At 32.8% G+C, this 22,541-nt stretch overlaps 1 protein-coding gene and 1 long non-coding RNA gene across 2 annotated transcripts in view; both read left to right on the top strand.

Annotated features, from left to right (window-relative positions):
* The first annotated feature begins 369 nt into the window (after window positions 1-369).
* Window positions 370-6,025, top strand: LOC125614760. Its single transcript, XR_007345327.1, has 3 exons — window positions 370-408; window positions 1,116-1,291; window positions 5,967-6,025. It is a non-coding gene; the product is annotated as an uncharacterized LOC125614760 (long non-coding RNA).
* A 1,747-nt stretch (window positions 6,026-7,772) lies between these two features.
* The window catches only part of LOC107133606 (glycogen debranching enzyme-like), a 53,177-nt gene continuing 38,408 nt past the window's right edge, over window positions 7,773-22,541 (top strand). The window contains 7 exon segments of the mRNA XM_048797659.1: window positions 7,773-7,891; window positions 9,337-9,448; window positions 18,795-18,907; window positions 18,909-18,929; window positions 20,078-20,190; window positions 20,882-21,093; window positions 22,264-22,361. Of these exon segments, the coding sequence (XP_048653616.1) occupies window positions 9,443-9,448; window positions 18,795-18,907; window positions 18,909-18,929; window positions 20,078-20,190; window positions 20,882-21,093; window positions 22,264-22,361 (563 nt within the window). The 5' untranslated portion in view covers window positions 7,773-7,891; window positions 9,337-9,442.

Genomic DNA, 22,541 nt, shown 5'->3' with positions numbered 1-22,541 from the left:
CAACAGGTTGGTAAATGGTTTCAGGCTATGTTCTTCTATTTGAAGCAGATCCCACGATACCCTATTCCATGTTACTTTGATGCTATATTAATTGGTGCATACTGCCGCAGTCTGGCTGCAGCAAAATAACCGGGGGGTGATGAGCAACTTGTGTAGATTGATACAGCAGGAGTGGGAGCCATTTATTGTAGGACAGGAGAGGTGTATATACATTCCACACAGCTTATCTTAATTAACATAAACTCGATACAGCAGTCAACCAATAAGGAATCTCCACACTTAATGGCTCGCTGGTGTTACTTCACAAACCACTCCCTCTGGCAAAATGCCAGGCGCCATCCTGACTTGTTTACAGACTCTAACAGCATACACCACTCTTCTGGATGCAGCATGGGAGCAGATGTCAAGGTATATCCAACAAAGCTTACATAAATAGGTGTGTTTGCATAGAAACTATACACAGAGTCACTGCACACATGCTCTTAAAAGACCAAAGCATGAATTTTGGAGACTCAGAGCTGGAATAGTTTTTAAGTGGAGAGTAAATTTATTAACTTCCTTTAGTCTGAAACACACAAAAACAAACCCATATAAATTCTCTTCTATATCAAATATGTTTGGGGAAAATAACTTGTTTTATGTTATTTGTTTCTATTTATTTATTCATTGATTTGTTAAATTTAATTGATATAGTGTTTAGAATATGTACATATAGTTCTTTCTCTAATTTTCATTGATTAAAAGAAAATATTCTGGTATTATTATGAATAAAATCTGCTTTTTACAATGAAATTTTCTAAAATGAAACTACAAATGGAAATGAACTATGAGAGCCAGCGAGTTGATTTGGGCATGTTTTCAGATTTTTCAGAAAGAAAAAGCACTTCAATTCTGCCATTGTTGTTACAACAAGGCCTGGACTAAAGCCGGCTAAAATAATGGATGCCATGAAAGTAGTTTTGAAATCTAATCAAATTGAACATTTTTTCCTACTATATTACTATTTTTATACATTTGTGTGGAGAAATCATTTGAAGGGGGAAAACAGAATAAAACTGCTAAAAAGTTTTGTATTTTTACAGATTATATTTTAAACCCTATCACTTTTATTACAGCTTTGTTCAGAATGGTTCAAGCTTTGTGAAACACCTTTCACTGGGTTCAGTCCAAATGTGTGGAGTAGGAAAATTCCCTATTCTGCCACTTCTTTCACCTTCCCTTCTGGATGTACCATATAGGTTGAATGAGATCACAAAGGAAAAGCAGCAGTGTTGTGCTTCTTTAGCTGCAGGTAAGGAATTTTGTTGAAGGTTAAAATGTATAAGTCAATAGTATTCAAAAGGAAAACTTACAAGAAAAAGACTTTTTTTAAAAATTCATGAAGTTATCCAAGACTGTATGTTATTGCTTAGTAAAATTTCTGAGATACTCATAAAATACTAACCATGTTATTTTTCAGTTATAATTGTGTATGAGGCATTTATGTGTGTTTTTATTGTGTCTGGTTAATCCTTTTCTTCTAATTCATGGTATTACTTTAAATAATATTTAAAATTTATGTTTTAAATCATTATTTTACTACCCATTTTCCTATATCCCTTCCCAGTTTTAAAAATAAACTTATCTGGGCTGGGGATGTGGCTCAAGCGGTAGCGCGCTCGCCTGGCATGCGTGCGGCTCGGGTTCGATCCTCAGCACCACATACCAACAAAGATGTTGTGTCCACCAATAACTAAAAAATAAATATTAAAAAAAATTCTCTCTCTCTCTCTCTAAAAAAAAAATTAAAAAAATAAACTTACCTAAAGATCATTTAAAGGTGTCCTATAAGTTACAAAACACAAAACTGATTTTAAATAATTATTATTGGAGATTGGGGTTGTGGCTCCATGTTGGAATGCTTGCCTAGCTTGTGTGAGGCACTGGATTCAGTTATCAGCAGTGCATATAAATAAATGAACAAAATAAAGGTCCATCAACATCTAATAAGTTTTTTGTTTGTTTTTTTAAATATTTTTTCAGTTTTTGATAGACCTTTATTTTATCTATTTATACGTGGGGCTGGGAATCTAACCCAGTGCCTCACACATGCCAGGCAAGTGCACTACCACTGAGCTATAACCCCAGCCACAAGTAATAAAGGTTTTAAGAAATTATTATTATTATGCATCCAGATGCTGTCAATTGGACATAAAATACTTCCAGCCATGTTTATTGGTATCTGTTCCTGAAAGTAGATTAAAAACTTGAATCAAATAACAAGTATGAGTAAGCAAAATAGGTTAAAGAACAGGCTTTCCTTTTAAATAAATTTCCATCATATTTCTAGAAAATATTTAATACTTGAGGTCACTGAAGTTGAGAATTCTCAAAACTAACCTGAAATATGTGAAATGGTAGAAAGTATTATATATCTTCATGGCTCTATCTGTTAAATTTATATTTCTTTAAATTTGTATCTGCTCAGATCAAATGAAAAGGCTTCATGTACCTAACAACTACAATTACCTTTTCATTTAGAATGATCATAAAAAAATCATAAAACTCTTTTTTGGGAGTGGAGATGTAGTTCAAGTATGTGTGAGGCCCTAGGATCAATCCCTATCACCACAAAAATTAAAAATAAAACAATTTTATAAAAGAATGGAATTAAAACTCTGGTTTAGTTTTATAATTATTTCATATTTTCACTTGACTGTTTGATCTTCTATTGCCTGTCATTTCCCAACGAATCCATGCAAATACTCATGAAACTGAACTGAGCCATTGTGGGGAAAAAACATACTGATATGAAGAATTTTAGGTTTTAGCCTATTTTATAGAAGCCTATTACATCAAATAGTAATCTCAGTCTTTTGATTACATGCTGTTGCTGTTAAATACCCCTAATATATGCATTTATTCATAAATTGTATACCAATATATGTTGATGGTACCTGATACACTTACATACCAAATATAGTATAGTAAGTAAATAGAAACTCTGGTATTTTCTTCTAGCATGGAATGTTTTGCCTAGTGCTTACTGGCAAAATTAGAATAAACTCAGATTTGCAGGTAGGTTTTTTGGAGGTGCATTTTAAAATGGCTGGGAATTCATTTCTTTGGTGATAGTATTGCAAAACATGTTATAATTATAAACTTTTATAATAATTGACAAAGCAGAAATTATTCCAAAGATATATGATCTATAAGTTGTATACTTTCAGAGATGAAAAGGTTAATATGGGTGTGTAGGGATGGAAGAATAGAAGTTTGTTCATTGGATTAGACAAAGGGGAGTGAACAGAAGCAGGGATGGGAATAGGAAGCCCATAGAATGAATTGGGAAATAACTTTCCTGTGTACATTATGAACACATGACCAGTGTGTTATATGGGAAGTTATATTCCATGTATGTATAATATGTCCAAATATACTCTACTCTCACGTATATCTAAAAAAGAACAAATAAAAAAGTTAATATAAATATTTCCACATATCAGTGATACAGATTTTATAGCCATTCCTTTTTAACAAAGACAGGCTGTACATATTTTAAGATACACAAATTTAAAGTCACCTTTGAATCTCTCTATTCAGGTTTCATACAAAATGTTGAATGGGTTAAACTATACAAATGCTGTCTGACACAGACTGCTACATATATGTTAGCTGCTGTCATTGTCATCATCATCAAAGTTTGTAGCCATCAATCGTGTATATCAACCATTATTTAAAAATACACAGTGTGGGCTGCGATTGTGCCTAGCAAGAGTGAGGAACTGGGTTCAATTCTCAGCACCGCATATAAATAAACAAAGTCCATTGATAACTAAAAAACATATTAAAAAAACACTCAGTGTGTTTAGGGAAACTCTGTGCCATCATTTTGGAGATAGCATAGAAAAAATGTCTAATGTTGCCCTTTGTTCTAATATTTCTTTTTTTCTTCCTCCTCTCTCTCTCTCTCTCTCTCTCTCTCGGCACTGGGGATTGAACCTAGGGTGCTTAACCACTGAGCCACATCTCCACCCCTTTTTAGTTTTTACTTTGAGACAGGGTCTCACTAAATTGCTTAGGGCCTCACTAAGTTGCTGAGGCTGTCTTTGAACTTGTGATCCTTCTGCCTCTATCTCCTGAATTGCTGGGATTATAGGCCTGTGCCACTGTACCTGGCTGCTTCATCATTTTTTGACATTTTTTTTAGTACAAATAACAGATAACAATCATATTTCTTCAAATGTTTTATAAAAAACCAACTGGACTGGGAATGTAAATCAGTGATAGAGCAATTGCCTAATATGTATAAGGACTTTTCTTCAATCCCCTGAAACACAGGGAAAAAAAAACAAACAAACAAAGAAACTCAAATCAGTCTAAAAGTAAAATTTTAGAATTTTTTCTATTACATATCCTATTTTTATCTTATACATAAAAGTTGTAATTACCAGAAATGTTCATTGTTTAGGATAAAAAATCCCATTTTATCTGCAAAAATTATTATGAAAGTATAACACTTTTTAAAAATTCATTTATTTTTACTTTTCCTTTTTTGAGGGGGCAGGTCTGAAGTTTGAAATTAAGGTGCTTTATAACTGAGCTACATCCTAGCCCTTTTTTATTTTATTATTATTATTTTCTTTTTTTGAGCCAGGATCTCACTAAGTTGCTTAGGGCTTTGCTACATTGTTGAGACTGGCCTCAAATTTGTGAACTTCATGCTTCAGCCTGCCAGATTGTTGGGATTACAGGCTTGTGCCACAACACCCAGCCAAAATATATTTATTTTCAGTTAATAAACATTATATTTATTCATTGTATACAAAGTGTAACAGTATTAATTTATTTTAAATTAATAGGAAATTTGATAATATGTTTAACTCCAGAATAATAGAGTAATATATGTATTTAATTGATTATCATTCAGGTAATCATTTCATATTTAGATTTATTTATTATCCTTAAAGGAAGGGTAGAATCTTTAAAGCATATACTTATTATATTATATTACTTTATATGTTAAATATTTGATTTCTTGCTTTTAATTAATTAAAATATAGTTTTTTTGTCTTTTAAAGATATCTTGAAATCAATTGTCTAGCACTTGTTCTTGGGGCAGAGGGTGTAACTCAGTAGTAAAGTGCTGGCCTAGCATACAGGAGTCTCTGGGTACTATCCCCAGAACCTCAAAAAAAAAAATCTAGCACTGTTTTCTAATTTCCTTTGGGTCTTTTAAAAATCTGGTAAATCAGATGTGGTGGTACCCACTATATTCCGAGCATCGGAAGCTGAAACTGGAGAATGCCTGTGCAACATAGAAAGAATCTATCTCCAACAAACAAGCAAAAAAATAACCTGATAAGAATAGAGAATTGGGGCTGGGGTTGTGGCTCAGCAGTAGAGCACTTGCCTGCCATGTTCGAGGCCCTGGGTTTGATCCTCAGCACCACATATAAATCAATAAAATAAAGGTATGTGTCCAACTACAACTAAAAACAAAATATTTTTTAAAAAGAAGAATTGCTCTGGGGGTGGTGGCACATGCCTATAATCCTATTGACTCTGGAGATGAAGGCAGGAGGATCATGAGTTTAAAACTAGCCTCAGGAATTAAGGCATGAACCTAAGGAATGTAGCGAGACCCTGTCTCAAAATTAAAAAAAAAAAAAAAATGCCTGGAAATTTGGCTCAGTGGTTAAGTGCCCCTGGGTTCAATCCCCAATACAAAAAGAAATATATATATATATATATGTAAATTTCATTCCATAAAAGTTGACATAACCAACATACATTTTGCAGGTAAATTTTAGAGAGTTTGCAGACACATTGTAACTTACTCTCTACCCCATGTTTAGAGTAACTAATGTGTGATAATACAGTTCTTGGATTTGTATTTATTTTTATGATTGACATATATGATTTTTATGATTGACATATGTGATCATCATATATTTATATTGACATACATTTATCTTTTCTGTTAGGCTTACCTCATTTTTCTTCTGGTCTTTTCTGCTGCTGGGGAAGGGATATTTTTATTGCACTTAAAGGTTTACAGTTGGTTACTGGACGATATTTAGAAGCCAGGTAAGAGATCGTCTAAAAAGTTACAATGTAAGTTTATGTCTTAATGTTTTCTATATGTTCTTCAAACATTTCTTCTGATCCATCTAGTCACAACATTTGAGAGGTATGTTTTCCATAAATTTTCAATGGTATTTTTATAAATGTTCATTGAAAAATATAATAAAAATTTAAAGGAGGGAAAAATCATTGAATATACCCAGTTATACTCATTCATATTATAAGTTAGGTTATGTTCAGAATTTGTAAGTTTATTTTTATAAGATAAAATTTTTGATCATTTTATGTCTTTTATAATGAAGTTACTGCTGGCTTGTTGAGTCTTACAGAAAAAAAAAAAAGATAGCAGGTTTCCTTTTGTTTGTTGCAAGCTTGCAAGCTCCAGTTTCCAGATTCAAATTGATCTTTTCTTCTGTCTCACAATAATATAAATGAATTTATTGGAGGTTGAAAAGAAAGTTCTGCAGCAGTGTGATTCAGAATGTTCCACAAACCAGTACTAACACCATCATCTGAGAACTTGTTAGAAATACCTATTCTTTGTGCCTATGGCAGACCCCCTGAATCTTAACCTGGGGATGGAGAGGGCAAGGTTGGTAGGAGAAACTATATTCACATCATCAAGGTAGCAGACACCAACTGGAAGTCTGGATAGGAAATGTGAAATGGAACAACTATTTTGACTGCCTATACCACAGGGGGTTTTCCTTCCTCCCTTTGTAGAGGTATTCATGGATCAGAAATCTTTTCATTCAGGTTTCATGTGTTTGACATTTTTCTGGATGGTCAAGATTGCTAGAATTGTCACCTTTTATTAATTGGGAACATCATTTGCATATGGACCCTTTTGTATTTTAGAAAACAAAACTTTCCTATTGTACTATTACTGGACAAACATTAAACTGAAACATAGAATTAATAAAATTTCTGAATGTTTTAGTTAAAAAGCATTAAAGTCTAGATGTTGTTAAATGACTTATTCCAAGGTCATACAGGTGGCAAACTAGGATTTAGACCTCAGCCATCTTATTTCTTAATTTTATGATCTTTCCAGAACACAATTCCATCTTACAAATGAGATACACCAAATCTTACATCTCATTTGGTGTATGATAGTAGAATTCTATTTTTAAATTTTAAATACCAATTTTTAAAATTGAGTGTTTTTTTTAAAGTCAGCTTTTAGTCATCGGTTTTCTTATATATTTGCTTTGATTTTGGTATGTTATAAAATAAAAGTTTATGCCTAATAATTACTTAGATTTTGAAATACTATGGATTTCAAAAGTAGAATCTAGAGCTATAAAATACTTTTAAAATCACCCAGCCCAATCCCTGACTGCACAGATGAAAAAACTGTTACAAAAAGAGAAAGTCACAAATTGTTAGAGGAAAAAAACAGACTTGCAACCAAAATCTCTTACTTTTAATTCAGTGCTTGTTTATCATATTATGACTGCTTTCTAAGAATATATACAAAAAAATAAGGACAGGTGAGAAAATACTTCCATGACACAGTCACCAAAAGTGACCATGTTTGTCTTCAGTTTTTAAGAGTATGTTTTCATTTTAAATGATCCACTCAATTCTGTTGTTTAGGAATATTATTTTAGCGTTTGCTGGTATTCTGAGGTATGGTCTCATTCCTAATCTCCTTGGTGAAGGAACTTATGCCAGATACAATTGCCAGGATGCTGTGTGGTGGTGGCTGCAGTGTATTCAAGATTGCTGTAAAATGGTTCCAAATGGTGTAGACATTCTCAAGTGCCCAGTTTCCAGAATGTATCCAACAGATGATTCTGCTCCTTTTCCTGCTGCCACACTGGTAAAAATAATTTATTAAAACTTATTTCCTAATACACAGTCAACATAAAACTTCTCCTTGCTTAAAGAACTTGTAACATGGTAGAAGAGATGGTGTGTCCACATAAACATGGTCATTGCAAAGATGCATAAGTAGTACTATGCAGTCTCATACACGGGAGAGAGGAGTAGTAGGTGGGACTCAGGGAGGAAGACTTATAAAGTAACTAAAATTTCACCTAAATGCACTCTGAAAATGTGAGTAGGATTTTAGGAGAGTTTGTGGGGGAATATGGGAAGACTTGAAAGATGAAAGGTACAGTGAAGCATATTGAGTTGAAACACAGTTTAGGACATACTGCTCAGCCTAGTTTTAATTTCTGTGTAGAACACCTGAGGGTAGTGAGAGAATATCGGAAGGGTGAACCAGGTGTAGAGGGCCTTGGCAACCAATCCAGGGAGTTCAGAGTTCATCTTATGAACAATGTTGAACTGATAAACATTTTGAGTGTTTTTCCCCAATAGGGAATGTACAATATTATTATGTTTTTGTAACTTCTGATCTGCTTTTTTATCATGTGTTCAGTATAAGACTTCAGGGGTGGTGAAAACTGCTTCAGGGCTTGCATGTTTGTGTCCCCATGATGTTTATATTTATCACGAAATACTCAAAAAACATACGTCAAAAAATAATTCTTTATGTTCCATTGTCCTACATGGGTTAATGTTATCAAGTAGGTATTTATTTTAGACCTATTTATTTTCTCATAATTTGTTAAAAGTTGCACATTATTTTTATGTGCTTCAGACATTTATAACTATATCAAGAATTTTTATATGATAGATTCAGATTTATTCACTGGTATTTTAAAAAATAAAGTATAATCAAATATATAAGGACTCTAAATTTCACTTTTAGTTCACATGCTTCACCTTATTTTTTAAAAAAATACAATTATATATCTCCCTATATGTCATCCTAAGTATTACTTTATTATTAATATGGACAAAGAAAATTATCTGTGGACTCTTTACATTTACTGGGGATATTTTCTGAAGTCATCATGGATTCCCATGTTTGAGGGTACCACTTTTGCACATAATTTAATCACTATTACCTATGTGTGGAGAGGAGTAAGAATATTTAGGTGCTAAATGACAAGCCAAACTCATTTATTGTTGATTTTTCTGATAGAAACTATTCAAGCTCATCATTTCACCTATCTGCAAAATTACCAATTATTTTGTCACAGGCCTGAATAGTTAAAACTACTAATGTTAAATATTCATATGATAGATTGTATTATTTTGTGTACTAGGAGCTGCTGCTTTTCCCTGGGCCTACTCCAATCCTTATTTCTCCCTCCAAAGACAATTATGTGTTTTCACATTACTTAAGTTGTGGGATTTAGGAGAAGATCAGTATGTAGTTTCTAATAGAGGTCACATCCATTCTGTCTCAAACAGGATCAACCATTGTTTGAAGTAATACAGGAAGCCATGCAAAGACACATGCAGGGCATACAGTTCCGAGAAAGGAATGCTGGACCACAGATAGATCGAAACATGAAGGATGAAGGTATGGAACTTTAACTCCATAGTGAATATTCACTGATGCAGAGAAATTAAACCTTGTAATCATTCTTTCACTTTGCAGTAATGGATGCAAAACCTTAAGATATAACAATGAGAAAGATAACACTGTTTCTGATCTCATCAAGTTTTTAGTTTCTAGAGGAAATATGAAATTCCATATCATTGTAGTCAGCCAATATTAATGATAATATTGATGGTTACAATTTATAATGATAACATCAATATTAATTGCCATGAATTGAGTCATTATCTGGTAGGCATTGTGCTAACTACTTAACCTATGTTGTTCCAATTTAATACTCCAAAGAACATTTGGAACAAGTTATTTCGTTTTCATGTTTTACTAAATGAGAAAATTCTTAAGAGTAGCCTGCCCAGAGCTAAAGAGCTACTAAGTGGCAAACTAGGATTTTTTTCCCTGGTCTCTCTCTTTGGCTTAGACCCCTGTAAAACAGTTTTTACAAAAAGGATATATATATATATCAAGTTAAAATTGATAAACTTTTAACTTCTTCTTCCTTATTTTATGGCACACAATCATTACCAGCCAATGCAAGGCTAATTGTTTTCAATTTTCCCCTATTTCTCTTAGAGAATCATTCTAATGCATTTATTGTATATTTATTTTTCATAAAACATGTATTATTTTATTTATATGTCATTTTAATGTTTTATTAGTGCATTATAGTTATATATAATTTGGGGTTCATTTTGAGATAATCACACAAGCATTTTCTCCACTTCAGTCCCTAGTACTTCTTCTTTTCTTCCCCTCTTTCCCCCACCCATGTTCACCTCACCATATTCCCTTTCCTCAACTCTACTTGTCTTTTATTTACTTATATATTTTTAATTTTAAACACCATTTTTAATTGGTGTTTAATAGATGCACATAAAGATGAAAATCACCATGGTATATTCATCTGTATACATAGCATAATTTGGTCAATTGCATTCTATCCTTCCTCTCTTTTCCCATCCTGTCTCCCTCCCCCTGTGCTCCACTGATTTTCATGGGATCTGTACCCCTTTCTTTTTTCCATGTTTCTGGCTTCTGGATATGAAAGAAAACAGTATACCCTTGACTTTCTGGATCTGTCTTATTTCACTTAGATGCTGTTCTCCATTTCTATTTATCTAATAGCAAATGCCATGCATATCAATTTTTTAACTTTATAGTTTAGAAAGAATTTGAGATTCATAAAAGTTTGCAAAAAAAGTGATACATGGAGAACCATGCACCATTCACCCAGTTTCCCTCAGCTTATCCCAATGGGGGTGTTTTATATAACTGAAGTATGGTATCATTAGGAAATTGACATTAGTGTGATACTGTTAACAAGCCTATAGACCTGATTTGGTTTCTAGTTTTTACATTATCTCATCTGTGTGTCTGTGTGTTTGTGCATACATGCTCATACTTGCATGTATGTGTGCATGTAGCTCTGTGAAATGTGACTCCATGTATAACTTCATGTAACCATTACCACAATCAAGGTACTGAACTAATCCATCAGGACAAAGGTCTTTGTGTCTGCCTTTAGAGTTAACACCTACCCACTCTACTGCCATACTTGAACTCTAACAACTGCTAATCAGTTCTCGCTGTATATGATTTTATTATGTTGAGGATATTATGTAAATTGAATCATACTGCATATAACCTTTAGAGTGGTTTTATTCACTAATCATAATTCCCTTGAGATCCATCCAAGTGGATGCATGCATTGTAGTTTATTCCTTTTTGTTGCTGAATAGTATTCCCTCTTAGTGATGTCAGAATTTATTTAACCTTTCATCCACGGAAAGGCATTTAGGTAGTTCCATTTTTTTACTAATACAACTGAATATTTCACATGTAGATTTTTACATGACACATATGTTTCATTTCTCAGGGAATGCCCAAGGATATGAGTCAGTCATATAATGAGTGCCTGTTTTATTTTATAAGAAATTGCCAAACAATGTTCCAAAATGGTTGTACCATTTTACATTCCTCTCCGGCAATCTGGAGAGGACCAGTTTCAATTTTCATCCACACTGAATCACCATTTATTGTTATGGAATTTTGTTTTGTTTTGTTTGTTTTCAAAGAAGTGCTAATGGTTGTATAGACTGCTATACAATATTTGCATTTCTCTAATGTTAAACATCTTTTCATATACTTATTTGCCATTCATCTTCCCTAATTGTGTCATTTGCTTATTTTCTAATTGGATTGCTGATTTTTTGACTATTAAGCATTTTTTAAATATTGTTTTAAAAATTTTATTATAAAATGTTCCAGTTTAGCCATTTGAAAGTGTGCAGTTCAGTGGCTTTAACTACATTCATATTGTTGTGTAGCCATCATCACTATCCATCTCCAGAACATTCTTGTCATCGCAAACAGAAACTACCCATTAAATAATAAGTACTCATTAGCCTTTTCCCCAGCTCCTAAATATTGCTATTCTACTTTCTGTGTCTATGAATTTAACTATTTGAATATATTTGTCCAGTGTCTGTTGCTATAACAAAATACCTGAGGCAGGCCACATTATAAAGAAAAAGATTTGTTTAGCTCAAAGGTTTGGAGGCTGAAAGTATAAGCTGAAGCATCCCTGTTGAGTTTGGCCTCTGGTGAGGACCCTCTTGGTTATATCACATCATGCCAGATAACCTCATAGTGGGAGAGATTATGTGTGGGGGAGATCCCATGACAAGAAAGAAAGCCAGAGATTTAGGGGTCAGGACATTCTTATTCTTTGGAACCTAAACCCCTCTGAAAGGCGTCATTGATCTTTTCCAGTGGTAATGTCTCCAGTGACTCAACCACCTTCATCAGGCCACATCTCTTAAAGCTTCCAGCACATCTAAATCATAGCATCTGTGTACCTCATATAATTGAAATAATAATATATTTGCCCTTTGTTTCTGGCTTATTTCATTGAGCATAATTTTTATGTTTCAACCATGTTGTATGTGTATCAGAATTCCATTCCTCTTTTTTTTGTTAGTTTTTGAGGGTTTTTTGTGATAAAATTTTCTAAAATTAAATTTTCCATCCAACATTTTTAAAAACTAGAAATTACAACCAAAATAAGCTGGAAGAAAAGAAAAGCCCTCTTAACACTTACAGAGATTCTCTTCCAGACTGTTTCCATGATTTTCATTAGAGAATCATTAGAGAATCTCAGTGGGATAGAGGGTCTTCATGTGCCAAACAGAAATAAAGGACTTCCCCTGGCTGTTCCCCTTGTTGGTAAGTATTCTCTCCACATCCCTGGCTTCTTAATGAAGCAGGCCTACATTCTCAAACCTGAAAAGATTCCAGTCATTTTTTAGGCATCTGTCTTCTGGCACCACACCGCTATGTGCCAAGTCTAGAGCTGGGTTCCAAGAAGGCCATACAATTTTGAGTTGCAAATCTGTGCTAAGTATATAAGACAATGACTGATGGGGAACTTTTTTTTATTACAGACTCAATCCATGTGGTTTATTTATCAGTGGAAAAAGTTAGAAATTAATTCCCCCCCTCAAAAAAAAAAAAAACCAGCAAATAGCAAACAAATTCCCTTGGAAATCACAGTCACATGTAGAGTGCACCCTAGAAAAGAGAAGGGGCAAAACAGTTGCCACCCACTTTCATGAGTTTCATCAAATACTGGATCTATTCAAGGTGAAGAAAAAAGGCAACTTTGAATAAGGAGCATAGTATTAAATGGGTCATTTACTGTACTCCTTCCTAAGAGCACCAGGTGGGAAAAAACATTTTCTAAACTAGATCGAGGAAGTGGAATGTGGAATCAATCTATCCTTCTCACCTAAAGATGCCCACTGATTAATGAATTTTTTAAAAACTATAAAAAATTACACACACATTCCCCTCACTCCAACAAAAGAAGAGGAAGAAACAAACAAAAAATTAAGATGTCCCAGGTTACTCTTCTGGTTGGAACCAGGGAATGGCTTCAACAAACTGGTCTGTTACAAAGTCATCACAAGCATGTTTGCTTTTTTGTGTGTTGTGGGGGGTGCTTACCCAGGATTGAACTCAGGGAACTTGACTACTAAGTCACATATCCAGTCCTATTTTGTATTTTATTTAGAGACAGGGTCTCACTGAGTTCCTTAGTACCTTGCTTTTGCTGAGGCTGGCTTTGAACTGGCAATCTTTCTGCCTCAGCCTCCTGAGTGGCTGGGATTACAGGCATGTACCACTATGCCTGGCATGTTTTGCTTGTGAACAACAACAAAAATAGAGTTTTTAAAAAACAATAAAACAAAAACCAGTACTGATCACTTTTCTGACAATACACATTTACTCAGAATTAACTAGTATCGGGGAAGGCAGGCATACCCATGGGCCTTGTCTCACACAAATGCATATGGGTAGGTGTAGGGCATTTGTATTAAAGCAGAAACAAATTTTAACTTTTAATCTTTACTTTGATTTAAACATTGCTTTTAGTATGATGGTGACATCGGCTGTGCAAAAAGGGCTCTGGAGGGATATCATAGCAGTACATGCCTGTGGCTCTTCTTCAGTTCTGGAGACTCCAGGGCAATCAGTATTGTATCATCAAACATACTCTGTAGGCCTTCCTGTGTGAGTGCAGAACACTCCACATACTTGAGAGCCTTCAAATCACTGGCCAGTTTTCAGCAGTCTCTGGAGAGAGAGGCTTATTTGTTCTTGGCAAGTTTCTCAAAAATAGAAGGGTCATCTTTTGAAAGCAAAAAAAAAAGGGGTGTTTGGACAATGGTGAGTATCTCAGGCAACCACTTTAATTTTACATTTGTAGTAGTGGAAAGACCACTGAAAAACAGACAAGAAATATATCTGTTCATGGATAATTCAGCAGTCGTAATCTGTCATAATCCTCTTGCCCTGCACTGTCAAAAAGTCAAAGAATATGTATTTCTCTGCCAATCCTAACCCACTGCATAGTTGTGAAAAATAGTTGGTACATATTCAGGTGGAAATTTGTTTGTTGTGTAGGATATCAGGAGGCATGTTTTACCAATGGCACCATAGCCCACAACATCACACTTAATCATCTGAGTTGCAGAAATAGATTTGTGTTTACTTTAAATATTTCAAATCTGATGTTGCCCTCAGCTCCTCCACTGGGCCATTGACAGCATTTTAAAGGGTCTTCTTGACTCCCAGATAGGGACATACACCTGGCTATTTCTATGATTTTTGACCACTTTAAATATTTTATATAATTGAAATCAAATAGTATTTGTCCTTTTATGACTTATTTCACTTAGGAAGTCAAGGTAAGTTTATCCATATTATAAGTTATGACAGGATTTCTTTTTCAAGGCCACATATTTTGTTGTGTATTTGTGTACACTTGCGTATGTGAACATACCCCCATTTTCTTCATTCTTCTTTCAGAAGGTCTTTGGATGACTTACTCCTTGGCTTTTGTGAATAATGCTGCAATGTACATGGGTATGCATATAACTCTTCAAGATCTTTTTTTTTTTTATTCTTTGGATATATACTCCAAAGTGGAGTTGGTAGATCATACACTAATTCTATTTCTAATTTTTCAAGGAGCTTAATGTTTTCCACAGTGACCATACTATTTACATTCCCACCAATAGTGCACAGTGTTCTAATTTCTCTGCATCCTCTGCAACACTAATATTTTTTTAATAGTGGCCTTCTGAATGGATTATTTCCATCTCCCAAAGGATTAGTGATGTTGAGAATTGTTTCATGTGCTTCTTAGTCAGAGTATATCTTCTTTGGAAAAGTATCTAGTCACATCCTTTGCCCATGTTTGAATTTGGTTGTTTGGGATTCTTTTGTTTGGTGGTAGGAGTCATTGTATATTCTGGATATTATACTCTTATCAGATATGGTTTGTAAATAGTTTCTCCCATATTTTAAGTTGTCTTTTCAACTTGAAAAGTCCTGGGTTCATTTTCCAGTAAATCATACACACACACACAAAAAAATGTTATAATGTGCTAAATCCATTTTTTAATCTTTTTTAACATTGTTTCTTAAATCTGTTCATTCCATTGTTTATAGCCAGTCTTTTAATCTGACCCATAGAATTCTACATAATGTGCATCTATACATTTTATATATTCATGGATAGATACCTAGATTGCCTCCAGCTCTCAGCTACCACAAACAAGATTTTGATGAACCTAGAGGTATCTTTATAGATATATATGATCACTTTCCTGTCAGAGATTGCATATATGCTACATATGCCATATTCTTATGTTCTTTAACTAAATACTAACAAATTTATTTCCATAATTACTGGAAGGAATTCCAATCTATGTTCCTACTGACCATCAAAGTGGCTTATGATGTGCCCTCAGGCCTACTAACACATTATCCACTAATATCATGGGTGTAAAGCAGTATGTAATTCTAATTGTAGTTCTATTACTGATGAATTTGAATACTTATTGATGTTTATTTGTCCTTTTTGGAAAGTTTTCATTTGCCTTTATTTCTTTTTCTATTGGCAGTTCTTCATTTCCCTTGTTGATTTATAAGGTTCTTTGTATATTCTAGATATTGTCTATTGTCAGTTTTAGATATTTCATGTCTTTCCTCAGCTTGACACCCACCTGACTTTATCTATAGTGTTCATCACTATATTTTGTTTCAAAATCCTACCCCACTGCATGTCACGAAGAAAAGCTCTCACATTATCTTTTACTAACTTTATGAATAAAAAGTGCTATAAGTCTTCTAGTAGCAACAACAAAAAAGTGGATATTAGTTTGCTGGGATGGCCATACACAGTACCACAAACTGGGTGGTGTAAGTGACAAAAATATATTGTCTCACAATTTGGAATCAAGTAGTTCAAAATCAGGGTGTTAGCAAGGTTGGCTTCTCCTAAGGGCTGTGAGGGAAAATCTGTTCCAAGCCGCTCTCTTTATTTAGAATGGGATCTTCATGTTCACATGGCATTCTTCCTGTAGTTCACATCATCTTCTCTTTTGGTATGTCTGTGCCCAAATTTCCTCTTATAAAAATACCAGTCAGATTAGATTAGGGTCCACCCTAATGACCATTTTAACTTAATGATCTTTGTGAAGTTCAATTTCCAAATAAAGTCACATTCAGATACACTGGAGGCTAGGATTACAATTTTTAAATTTGTAGGGAGTGATCCATTCAAACAAAATGAAAATGTTTAGTTTTGAGAAGTATTTATATACTAATGATGGCATTCCTTTTTTATTTTTTATTTTTTTATTTATATGTGACAGTGGAATGTATTACAATTCTTATTACACATATAGAGCACAATTTTTCATATCTCTGGTTGTATACAAAGTATATTCACACCAGTTTGTGATGGCATTCTTTTTTAAAACAATTTACAGTCAGGCATGGTGACGCATGCCTGTAATCCCATGGCTAGAGAGGCTGAGGCAAGAGGATTGCCAGTTGAAAGCCAGCCTCAGCAAATTAGTGAGGATCTAAGCAAATTAGTGAGACCCTTTCTCAAAAAAAAAAAAAAAAAAAGAAAGAAAGAAAGAAAGAAAGAAAGAAAGAAAGAAAGAAAGAAAGAAAGAAATTAATTTACAAATGTATTTATTGAGATATAAAATATTCCTCCCATACTCCCATTCCCTATCCCACTCGAGATAGGGCAGAGGGGTTGGAAGGGAAGGGAGGGGGCATGGGTTATTAATGATGGTGGAATGTGATGATCATTTTTATACAAAGTACATGTATGCAGACATGAATTGGTGTAAATATACTGTGTATACAACCAGAGATATGAGAAATTGTGCTGTATATATGTAATAAGAATTGTAATGCATTCCACTGTCATATATAAATAAGAAAGAGATAAAATATTTATATGTTTTTATGAATTTAATCTGCTCCTAGGTATCTAGTCTATGAAATAATCTAAAACACACAGAAAAGTCATATTATATGATGATATTGATCATACCATTATTTATAAATATAAATGGAAGAAACAGCCTTTACAATTAACCAAAAATATTTACATTGACCAGAATGAAAAAATTACAAAATTATACATATGACAATATAGTATACAAATGTGAAATCTAGTAAATAAAAAATAGTTGGATATAAGCCATTTATAAAAATATTACTGTATAAAAATTATTAGAAGGAAATATATGTAATTTTATTGTAAAATATCATTATGGTTTTATAATTTATGATTTTAAAATATAATACTACATTTAAAATATAATATTAATATGTTAATATTAATATAATAGCACCATTTTTAACATAACATAATGAACCTTTGAGTTTTCTAGGTAACTCACTAAACTCATTGGCAAAATGTTCAAAATTACATTTTATATATTAATTTAAAATCATTAATTTATTATTTCTAGCAGTAACATCCAAATAGTAACCCTGCTAACCCAAGTAATCTGCTAACAATCACTTATAGTTCTTTAATCCTTCTTTTATCCTTCAGTAAATCAATAGAAATAGATTTTATATTTAAAGAACATATTTTGTGATATCTTTGAATTAATTTAGTTTTTCATAAATATGAAACATTTCAACTTACAGATAGGGGTATAAATTTTACCTCAAATTTCGTACTCAAATTAAGCAGATATTAACATTTGATTGTATTTTCTTCAGATCTTTCTGTTTTTGTTTGAAAAGAAATAAACCATATCAGGTGTATCCAAAGATTCATCTCTCTTTTTCTTTCTTTCCTCTCTAGAATTAATGACTATCCTACAATCAGGGTTCTCTATTTCCATGTATATTTTTAATGCTTTAGACTTTTGTATGTATTCAAGTATATGCAAAGTATATGTGATCTAATGTGTTGTATATATTTAGTGTACTATAACATATACACTGTATAAATATTTGATGTATTTTAAAATTATACACAAATATATTAGACATAGCCATATAGACCAAATAGACACACATAGCTGTATACATTAGTATTATCCATGTTTCAAGCTTTTACAGAAAAGGTTTTTATTACACATCTCCTTTTATGACTTGTTTACTCAATCATTTTGTCTTGGGTATTTATTTTTGTTCACATAAATCTACTTCTTTAATTTTATATAATGTAGGGTGTTTCCCCAAGTATAATTGACATTTAAGGATTTCCTTAGAGTATATTTAGAAAGAAATGTAATTACTATGCAATTTCACATCTCTAATTTTTAATGTATTACCAAGTTGATCTTCAGAATAGTTGTCCTGGTTTATTATATTCCTATAAATTGTATAAATATTTTAAATAAAATATTAATTTTCATTTGCTATATATAATATGTACCAGTTATAGAACACTTGTTTTATACGTTTTGGTTTTTTTTAGGTTTTAATACAACTGCAGGGGGTTGATGACAAAACAGGATTTATATATGGAGGAAATCGTTTAAATTGTGGCACATGGTTGGATAAAATGGGAAAAAGTGAGAGAGCTAGAAACAGGAATCCCAGCCACTCCAAGGTAGTGTTTATTTTAAAGTGCTTTTGTAATTATGCCCTTTTTTTAAAAAATTTATTTTAAAATATATATCTTTTAGTTGTAGGTGGACACAATACCTTTATTTTATTTTTATGTGGTGCTGAAGATCGAACCCAGTGAGTGCCTCAGGCATGCTAGGTGAGCGCTCTACCACTTAAGCCACAACCCCAGCCCCTAATTATGCCCTTTTTTTTAAAGAGAGAGAGAGAGAGAGAGAGAGAATTTTTTTAAATATCTATTTTCTAGTTTTCGACGGACACAATATCCCTGTTGGCATGTGGTGCTGAGGATCGAACCCGGGCTGCACGCATGCCAGGAGAGCACGCTACTGCTTGAGCCTCATCCCCAGCACAAATTATGCCCTTTTAATTTACCATTTTAGTTTTTAAAAACATATACTTGTAGAATCTTTTACTCTATTATTGATGTATTCTTCATATTAAATCAATAAAAATCTGCCTCTCTTCCTCTCTTCTATTTTCTGACTCATCCTTTCTTTCTCCTCGTTATGCAGATATGTTCATTTGATATATGTTATATAGCAAAGCTGTCTGTTCTTTTTTTTTTTTAGAAATTATCAAGGTTTTAGCCTCTGTAAGTACTTCAAAATCACATCTTATGATCTTTTATCCCAATGGTTAATAGTTCATTGTGCATATTTTTCAAATATGAGCAACTATCAGTTATTCTGTCTTTTATTTTCACTTCATAAAAAGGGAATCTTTTTCTTCCTAATTCTTTAAACTTTTGCCCCAGAATTTGTCTTTTAAGAGTTTTTCTTTTTTATTTCAGCAGCTATCAACAAATAGCTTTTTGTACTGTATTAAGCTAAGAAGCTCTTTTCTTCAAATTTTATCTTCAGTCAGAATTATCCAAAAAGTAATTTTTAAACAGTTGCTACTGGACTGAGGGGTGTAGCTCCCTGGTAGAATACTTTCCTAACTTGGGTGAGGCCTGGTTTCAATCCCCAGCAAAAATATATATTCCTTATAAAGACAGGATTTCTTAGTAGATAGTTGTTTTTATACTGAAATGGTTATACTCTTCATAAGAATTGTTTATTGAATACCTTCTTAAAATAGTGCCTAAATGAATCCTACTTAGAGAACAAATTTTATTTTTAATTTTAGAGATGGGTCTGCTGTGGAAATTGCGGGCTTGTGTAAATCTGCCGTTCATTGGTTGCTGGAATTATCCAAAAAAAATATTTTTCCTTATCATGAATTTAGAGTAAAAAGACATGGTAAGCTGTTCCTTTTATTTACAAAGAAACTTCTAATACTGTCTGTATTTTTAACTATGTACTCATCATTTGATGCAGTTAGCTAATATTAGAAAACCATAAATTTCAAGAAGAAAGAAAAATCATTAATCTACTCTATGGAAATTGTAGCAAATCTAGTTACTAACCATATTTTTGATAGCAGTTTAAACTGAGGTAAGAAAAACAACATAGTTACTGCCTTATTGTGCTTTTCTTTGATCTTAGTGTGACTGTGAACAGGTTCTATTTTCATGAACAATTTTGAAATATTTACATCTTTTTTGAGAAAATTCTGTCCAATTGAAATATTATTTGAGCCACATAAATAATTTAAAAATTTCTAATTCATTTGATAAAAGTAAAAAGAAACAGATGAAATTAATTATGTTTCATTTAAGATAATGTTTGTGAAATATTATTCAATATGTAGTCAATATAAAATTATTCCTGAACTAATTTATATTTTGGGAAGTACTAAGTTTTTGAAATCCAGTAAATGTTTTATATCACATCTCAATTTAGGCTAGCTACATTTTCAAAAAGTGGACATTTTATTTCTCCCTAGTAAATAAAAAGTAATAAGTGTACTAAATATGACTTTTTGACTCTTATTACAGGTTTGAATTGCTTCAAATGTCTGAAACTGCCATGTCTTTTCATCATTTTCCAGGGAAAGTTGTAATAGTCTCATATGAAGAATGGAACAGAAAAATACAAGACAACTTTGAAAAACTGTTTCTTGTTTCAGAAGATCCTTCTGATTCTAATGAGAAGCATCCAAATCTAGTTCACAAACGTGGCATATACAAAGACAGTTATGGAGCTTCAAGTCCTTGGTGTGACTACCAGCTCAGGCCTAATTTTACCATAGCAATTGTCGTGGTAAGTGAAGTGTTTGTTACTGTCCAAATTGTAATAGAATTTACTTAATTATTTTTTATTTTTTATTTTTTACTGTTTTCATTGAACTACCGAAAAGGATATTGCTCACTAGCTAGTTTTATATAGTCTTTTATAATTAAAAAGGTCTGCTTAGCACCTTTAACATTTACCAACCAGTATCAAAAAATAGAAAACAATGGAAGATGATCAATGAAGTGTTTTCCTGATGTATTTTTCACATCCTGAATACACTTAGAAAATAATATTTGTGCAAGACACTGTGCCTGGATTTTGCTGTTTATGCCAAATCCAGCTGCTTCAATGAGACCCTGAACCACCCAGTTGCCCTGAAAGCTAAAGATGTCTGTATTTCCAATCATCTGTGCCACAACCAGTGCCTCAGCATGCTAGATGGGAAGTTCTGGAGTAGTGAATTACCAGGAATAGCTTAAATTCGCACACTCTTTTCTTTGTTGTATTGATAATTAATAAATTATGTATAGCCAAGGATTCTAGAGTCTCTCCTTTTTAAATTCTGCCTAAACTATGAGGGCAATAAAATAGAGGTTTGTGTTTGTCCATGCCTGCCTAGCTGTTTCCATTTTGTCAAAAACGTAACTAAACATGGTATTATAAATTACAGTAGAATGAAAAACACACAGGCACACAGGACAACTTTGGTTCAATGTGCATTTGATTTTATTAGTCATTAACATTAACTGTAGGCCAACCACCAAAATTAATGCAGATCCTCCTCTCCTTCTTCTCTGTATCACAAGTAACTTTACACTATTCTATATTTTATTATGATCCTAGAAGCAGAAAGTAGGTTCAGATATACCTTAAAGGAAAATCTTGTAAAAATTTTAAAGAATCAATTACATGAGTTGAAGTGATTTCTATATTCCTAATAACTATGGCAACTTCCTGTTGATCTAGTACATTTTTGAAGAATACCCACACATTTTCCTAATTTCTAAGGCCTAGAACAGTGCTTCCAATTTAGCCTCATGGAATTAAATCTGGTTAGGCATCTACTCTTAAATTCTGCCCACACTGTATTTTTAAATAATATTCATTCTTTTCCAAGATGATGATTTGTATATGTAGGTGGAAACTAATTCTTCTGTGATGTGAAAAAGTTGTATATTTGTTTTTGACATTCATTAGGCTACTGAGCTGTTTACTACAGAAAAAGCATGGAGAGCATTGGAGATCACAGAAAAAAAATTACTTGGTCCCCTTGGCATGAAAACTTTAGATCCAGAGTAAGTTGGAATCTAAGTATTAAGAATGTTGTTAGTATTATATTTAATCCAAATATATTAACACCAGCTATTAATTTTTCTTACCAATGACATCTCCAAAATTTCATTCAGACTAAGTTTTTGAAAGCATCATCTGTACCTTCATTAAGCATCAGTACTCAGAATGCCTCTATCTTATTC

This window comes from Marmota marmota, unplaced genomic scaffold (genome assembly GCF_001458135.2).
Source record: "Marmota marmota marmota unplaced genomic scaffold, marMar, whole genome shotgun sequence".
In the NCBI taxonomy this organism is placed as follows: domain Eukaryota; kingdom Metazoa; phylum Chordata; class Mammalia; order Rodentia; family Sciuridae; genus Marmota; species Marmota marmota.
The sequence above is the reverse complement of the archived record's forward strand: the minus strand, read 5'-3'. Positions and strand labels throughout refer to the sequence as shown.